The sequence below is a fragment of the Balaenoptera acutorostrata genome, chromosome 16 (genome assembly GCF_949987535.1).
Source record: "Balaenoptera acutorostrata chromosome 16, mBalAcu1.1, whole genome shotgun sequence".
NCBI classification, from domain to species: Eukaryota; Metazoa; Chordata; class Mammalia; order Artiodactyla; family Balaenopteridae; genus Balaenoptera; species Balaenoptera acutorostrata.
In genome coordinates this window covers 25,760,293-25,767,708 of record NC_080079.1, presented here as the reverse complement: position 1 = coordinate 25,767,708, position 7,416 = coordinate 25,760,293, and the positions used below count along the sequence as shown (strand labels likewise).

General features: G+C 43.2%; 1 protein-coding gene across 4 annotated transcripts in view; it reads right to left on the bottom strand.

The window, feature by feature from the left end:
• Positions 1–1,594: 1,594 nt before the first annotated feature.
• STN1 (STN1 subunit of CST complex) overlaps positions 1,595–7,416 on the bottom strand; it is a 36,796-nt gene continuing 30,974 nt past the window's right edge. For all 4 annotated transcript variants that reach the window (XM_007187208.2, XM_007187205.2, XM_007187207.2 and 1 more), the window contains one exon: positions 1,595–2,363. In XM_007187208.2, the coding sequence (XP_007187270.1) occupies positions 2,206–2,363 (158 nt within the window). In that variant the 3' untranslated portion in view covers positions 1,595–2,205. The remainder of the gene's footprint in view (positions 2,364–7,416) is intronic.

Below are 7,416 nucleotides of genomic sequence, written 5' to 3'. Positions count from 1 at the left end.
AATACTCCAGGTGGTGGCGGTGGAGGAGGGAGATGCTGCCGCCATCGTCCGCAGGTCAGATGTGGGACGTGAGAGAAAAGGAGTCCACGGGTTTGGCCTGAGCAGCTTGAAAAAAGGAGCTGCCTTTTCCTGAATCAGGGAAAACTTCAGAAGCAGCACATGTGGGGTCAGAGGTGGTTGGGGGCCTGGCTTTGGGCATCTTATGTTTGTCATGTCTGTTGGGCACCTAAGTGGAACTTTCAGCAGAAGGCTGGGTGTAGGTCAGAAGTTCGCAGAGGTCCGAACTGGATGTAAACTGGGGAGTTTGTCAGCGTACAGATGATCTGAGACTGGTTGAGATCCCCATGGGAGCAAGCTAAACAGAAAAGAGGCCTGGGACCAAACCCTAGGAGTGGAGCGGTCAACTGTACGTACGTGTAGACACACTACATTTATACAGGTGGATATGCAGAAACACGCTCTCTGTTTAGATATATACGTACACACACAGGTAGTTTCAGATCAGTGGTATAATATAAACAGATCTCAATTTTCTTCCCACTAAAACTCAATTTTCTTCCCACTAAATCTACTGGGAATACTGCTCCATGGTGAAAATATCTGTCTGCTCCATTAAATTCATGGCTGCATAGTATTTCATAGTGTACATCACCAAAATTAATTTTCCTCCGTAGATAAATATTTTTCCCAATTACAGAATTTTAAATTACACAGCAATGGGCATCATGTGCATTCATCCTCTCCCACCTATGTGCTCATCTCCTCGGGATAAACCCTAGAAGTGGGGTGGCTGTGGGCAAGGATATGCCCTTTTTATGTTCTGATGCAAGACTCCTTCCCGGCAGCTCCAGTCACCTGAGGTGTGTTCAATGTGGATCAGCTGCCGACCTTACGGAAGAACTACTGGGATGTCATTCCAGGTAAACTCTGTTCTACAGGGACCCTTCTCAACACGGGGCAGCTTTCTGGGTAATCGCTGTTAGCAACCAGGCACAGAGGTTTAGGTCAAGTCAGAAAAGTCCAAGACAGGAAGCAATCTGTCGGTACTAGCTTTTGGTCTGACATATGGAGCTACAGCCCATCTCTAAGTGCAAAGCCACTCCATTTCCACACAGAGCAGAACAACGTGCCAGGCCTGCAGGCTCTCCAGCAGAGCCACTAAAAGCTTATTACATCAAGTGCAAATGCAGCAGCCAAAGGCAGATGTGCCTTTTGTGAAATGACTGTAATTAATGCCAAATCTTTCTCCGAACTTTCTTTTCGCTGGCTGGATTTGTCATCGTCCTGTAAGAACAAGCCTATTACATACCTCAGATTTTTTCCCTTTACCTTGTCATTCCGAGCAAAAGCATGACCCATCACCTGTCTGGGCAAATACCGAGTGTTTGGATGGTGTCAGGACGTCCTGCACGTTCAATGGTAACCTTGACGATAACATCTACCACTGCCAAGTAATTGGTCAGCAGCCTCTGCCAAGAACTTCAGGGTATTAAGGGACAATGGATTTAGTCACAGTGTCCTCAAGCACAGGGAAATGTACTGAAACACCTTTTGATTCAGAAGGAAAATAAGGAAAATGACAAATACGGAGCCATGCCTTGGATCCTGTTTATTCCCATCGATGCGTTGCTCTGTAGACAGAATTCAACCCAAGACTCCGGACCCATCACTAGTGTTTGACCCACAGAAACTGTAGGTCAGCGACACTCATCCAGGGAGAACTAGTCCTCTACACCAGGTTCTTAACCATCAAGATACACCAAGAAAGTACCTGATAGTCTGAAGTTTTAAAAAGTGTCTGAACTGGTGATCTGTATGCTCTTCAGCTCCCGCAGTACAAGCGCCTTTTCCACGGGATGCCCCCTTACCGCAACAGAGCCTCCAACCAGTTCAGCTATCAACACTGTTTCTTCCTCTTCTGCTCTGTGAGTGATGCTTGGTCCAGCCAGGAGGCCAATGAGGAGGGTTTTCTTGTATGTCATGGCTGAGATAAGTCTTTTATCCCAGGATACAGCAGGCAGAAGGCAGCCTCCAGAATTCATGCCAAATTCCATTCTTCAAATTACCATATTTCATAGTTTATTATGAGATAATTGTCACCAGACCTATAAGCCTCAGCACGATGTTAAGATCAGAGCCCGGGAGTGAACGCCACCTGTTTTCTCCTCCTCCCCCGCTCCACTCGTGCTGCCTGCCGGCCTCTCCTCAGAACGCAGTGTAGTAGTTCTCTGTGGTGCTGACGATGTCACTCTGGTCCTCCAAGAGCTCCAGCACCTGCCGCAGCACAGTTTCACTCAGGCCTGGGCTGAGGCTCAGGTGAGCACAGGCCAGGATGTGCAGGAAGTGGCAGCCCTTCTCCACGTCTGCAGGAAAAAGGGAGTTGGCTAAGCTTGGACACACCTGTCAGACCCTCCTCTCTCTCTCCTGTCCTTTCCTCTAAATGGAAGTCCTTCTTCATATTTCCTGGATCAGAACCTGCAGCTTAATAAGAGCCCCAGATGATTCTTATGCACATTAAAGCAGGAGACGCACTGGCCTAGCTTATCAGTGAGAACGAACCAAAACACTGGTTCTCAGGTCTGTGCCATGGACCACTGCTCGGGGATGCAGGCCTTCAACCTTCCAGGATTCCCAATCAATAATTTTATACTCATAACCCAGTGGGGATTTAGTGCTTGATAGGCTTTTTTCTCTAATGAAGTTACACGTACGAGTACGAGCGCATGCATTCAGTTCTAACCCCCTAGCTTCCCAGGCGGGAGCCCTCTTGTGGCTGACAGCAGAGCCCTCTTGCAGCTGACAGCAGAGCCGGCTTGCAGCAGCCTCCAGATTCCTTCTGTAAATCCTGGACGGTGGGACTGCGGTGGTGACCTTTGGCCTGTTCTCACTCATCTCTGCCTAGGCTTCCAAAAAGTCTGCCTGTGACGGCTGTATTCTAGGAACCTCTCACCCTCTATCCAAAACAAATGAGACCATTTGTAGCAGTTCAGGACGAGTGACCGCTCTCCTAGTTGAAACCAATGATTTGGAGTAGTGGTATTCACATTGAAGTTAGGACCATTAGAGGATCATGAAATCAATTTAGTGGGTTGTGGTTAGCATTCTTTTCTTACCAAACAGACTAGAGTATGAGATTACAGAATGTATTGCATTTTAGGTACGATAAATATTGAGAAACTTTATATTCAACTATATATGTATATGTATAGTTGAAATAAAATTTATAATAAAATTACATAATTTACTAGGTGATGATGTAAAATTTATTTGTAACATCGAGTCAAAGACAAACCTCATTCCTGGAAACAAACCCTCCTCAGTTTCCACCAAAGCCCCATTGACAGGGCCAGGCCTCTCACCACCGTATCCCCAGCATCTGGCCCACTAGTGCTCTGCAGTCACTGAATGTTGTTTTCAGATGATAAAATGCTTTAGGCTCCAGGAAAGTCCTCAAAGAGGGGTTGTGGTGATGGGCAAAGCATGGTTGGGATTCTGTGCACCTTTGTGGCTTTGGGCAAGTCACTGCATCTTTAAGCCTCAGTTTTCTGACCCATGGGGAGTGGGGCTGGGGGGCACCTCTGAGGTCCTTCCCAGCGCTAAGGGTCAGGGATGCTCACAGGCAGTGGTCCTGGGCTAACAAAGACTTGCAAATTCTGACCTCTGGTGGCTAGTCAGCTCATTATTCCACCCGACTGGGTTACTGTTGGGAAACTCGCCACCTCCCCTGGTCTCCACATTTCCAGGCTATTTCTTCAACATTCATTCGATCAAGATTTCCTGAACACCTACTACATGTGCAGCGCTGAGCAAGGAGGAGCAAGTACAGAGTGCAGAGAGCTGACTCTGGAGTCCAAAGGACCTGAATAAAAATGCTGGCTCTATGACTGGGGCAAAGTGGTCCAGGTCTCTCAGTCCGCGTCCTCATCTGTTAAATGGGAAGAAAAGCACCCACTTCACTCGTGGTTGTGTGGGTGAAAGGAGACCCACGGTGGGGGCTTCTTCCATGGAGAATTACTATGATTCTATCGTCATATCCATAACCTAAGAAGATGCACATAACCTCGTCCCTGCTCTGAAGAAGCTTTGACTCTTCCTGAGAGGAACGGTTGGCGATGGACGGTGAAAGACTCCAACCAAACTGGGCTTGCACACGGCAGAGAGGAAGCACTGGGAATTTCCGCACTGCTCGGCTTGTGATCTTAGTTCTTTTAAGACCTGGGTGCTCAGGCTCAGGGCTCAAGGTGACTTACAGGCGTATGTGGTCAGCAATGCTGACTGCCCCAAAGGCCTTAAACTACTTCTTCACAAAGGCCATTCTGCCGTCCGAGGGCTGTCTGGTAAGGCTGTTCACAAAGTGACCTTCCATTCACGTGGGGAGAAGGACTGGTGTTAGTTCTTTAAAAGTTTGGAATTCACCAGTGAAGCCATCAGGTCCAAGGCTTTTCTTTGTTGGGAGATTTTTGATTATTGATTCAATCTCCTTACTATGTATCTATTCAGATTTTCTATTTCTTCAGGATTTAGTCTTGGTAGGTTTTGTGTTTCTAGGAATTTCCACTTCACCTGGTTATCCAATTTGTTGGCGTACAATTGTTTACAGTACTTTGTTATAATCCTTTTTATTTCTGTAGGATCAGTACTAATGTCCTCATTTTCATTTCTGATTTTAGTAACTGGAGTTTTCTCTCTTTTTTCTTAGTCTACCTAGCTAAATGTTTGGCAATTTTAGGGATCTTTTCAAAGAACCAACTTCTGGTTTCAATGATTTTCTCTATTGTTTTTCTATTCTCTATTTCATTTATTTGTGCTCTAATCTTTATCATTTCCTTCCTTCTGCTAGCTTTGAGTTACTTTCTTCTTCTTTTTCTAGTTCCTTAAATTGTAAAGTTATGTAAGTGTTCTTAGCTATAAAGTTCCCCTTCATACAAAGCTCTTCTGTGTCCTAGAAGTTTTGGTACTTTGTGCTTTTGTTTTCATTCATCTCTAAGTATTTTCTAATTTCCCATATGATTTCTTCTTTAGTCTACTGGTGAACAGTGTGTTAATTCCCACAGATTTGTTAATTTTTCAGTTTTACTTCTGTTATTGACTTTTAACTTCAGAAGATGCTGGTCAGAGAAGATACTTTGTATGATATCTACCTTTTAAAATCTATTGAGACTTAATTAGTGGTCTATCCTGGAAAAGGTCCCACGTACAAGTTGTATGCTGTATGTATGCTGTTGTCAGGTAGTCTTCTGTGTGCGTCTGTTAGATCTAGCTGATTTATTGTGTTATTTAAGTCCTCTATTTCCTTATCTTCTGTCTAGTTGTTGTATCCATTATTGACAGTGGGATACTGAAATCTCCAACTATTATCATAGAACCATTTACTTCTTTCAATTCCATCAGTTTTTGCTTCATATATTTTGACGGTCTGTCATTAGGTACAAAATGTTTAAAATTACTATGTCTTCTGGCTGTACTGAACCTTTTATTAATATATAATGTCCTTCTTTGTCTCCTGCAACATTTTTCTTTTTAATTAATTAATTTATTTATTGGCTGTGTTGGGTCTTCGTTGCTGTGCGCGGGCTTTCTCTAGTTGCGGTGAGCGGGGGCTACTCTTCGTTGGGGTGTGCGAGCTTCTCATTGTCATGGCTTCTCTTGTTGCGGAGCATGGGCTCTAGCCGCGTGGGCTTCAGTAGTTGTGGCACGTGGGCTCAGTAGTTGTGGCTTGCAGGCTCAGTAGTTGTGGCTTGTGGGCTCTAGAGCGCAGGCTCAGTAGTTGTGGCGCACGGGCTTAGTTGCTCCACGGCATGTGGGATCTTCCCGGACCAGGGATCGAACCCGTGTCCCCTGCATTGGCAGGCAGATTCTTAACCACTGCGCCACCAAGGAAGCCCTCTTGCAACATTTTTGATTTAAAGTTTATTTTGTCTGATATTAGTATAACTGCCCCTGTTCTCTTTTGGTTACTATTTGCATGGGATATATTTTTCTGTCCTTTCACTTTCAACCTTCCTGTGCTTTTGGATCTAAACTGAGTTTCTTGTAGTTGGCATATAGTTGGAGTTCTTGGGTTTTTTTTTTCAATCCATTCTGCCAATCTCTGTCTTTTGATTGGAGAGTTCAATCCATTTACATTTAACCTAATTACTGATAAGAGGGACTTACCTCTGTCATTTTGCTATTTGTTTTCTATATGCCTTATAGCTTTTGGTCCCTGAATTCCTGCATTACTGTCTTCTTTTATGTTTAGTTGATTTTTTTAATAGTGAAATGTTTAAATTTTCCTTTTGTGTATATTCTAGAGCTATTTTTTTTTGTGGTTACCACAGGGATTACATTTAGCATCCTATAGTTATAACACTCTAATTTGAATTTATTCTAGTTTAACTTCAATAATATAAAACCTCTGTTCCTTCTCCTTTGCAGCTCTGTCCCCACCCCTTTCAGTTGTTGATATCACAAAACCACAACTTTATACACTGTGCCCAAGAACACAGACTAATAATTCTCTTAAATGTATTAGGCTCCTAAGATTCTTGGTTTACAGGTTTTTTTTTCTTTTAGCATTTTGAATATATCAGCCTACTGCCTTCCAGCCTCCAAAGTTTCAGATAAGAAATCTGATCATCTTACTGATGTGACAAGTTGTTTTTCTCTTGTAGCTTTCAAGATTCTTTCTTTGTTTTTGACTCTCAAAAATTTGATTATAATGTGTCTTGGTGTGGTCTCTTTGAGTTCATCTTAATTGGAGTTCACTGAGCTTCTTGGATGTTTATATTCATGTCCTTCATCCTATTAGGGACGTTTTCAGCCATTATTTCTTCAAATATTCTCTCTGCCCCTTTCTCTCTTCTTCTGGGACTCCCACAATGCATATGTTGGTCCATTTGATGATGTCCCACAGGTTCTTTAGGTTCTGTTCACTTTTCTTCAGATTCTTCCTGCTCAAATCTGCCTTTGAATCACTGGTAAACTTTTCACTTCAGTTACTGTACTTTTCAGAATTTCTTTTTGGTTTCTTTTTAGTTTTTGTATCTCTTTATTGATATTTTCTATTTTGTTCACCCATCATTTTCTTGAGCATCTTTAAGACAACTGTTTCAAAGTCTTTGGGTAATAAATCTGCCATCAGGTCTTTTTCAGGGACAGTTTCTGTTGTTTTTTTTTCCTTTGAATGGGCCATAGTTTCCTGTCTCTTTGAATGTCTTTCGTTTTTAGTTGAAAACTGGACATTTGAATCTAATAATGTGGTAACTCTGGAGATTAGATTCTTCACCTTCTGTGGTGTTTGCTGCTTTTTGTTATTGTTTTTATTTTTATTTTTTGGTTGTTGTAGGCTGTCTCTGTGCCAAGGAGCAGCCTGAGATGGAAACCTAAGGTCTTCTCAGGTCTATTTCTGAGCCTGTGCCTTTCCCTAGGCATGTG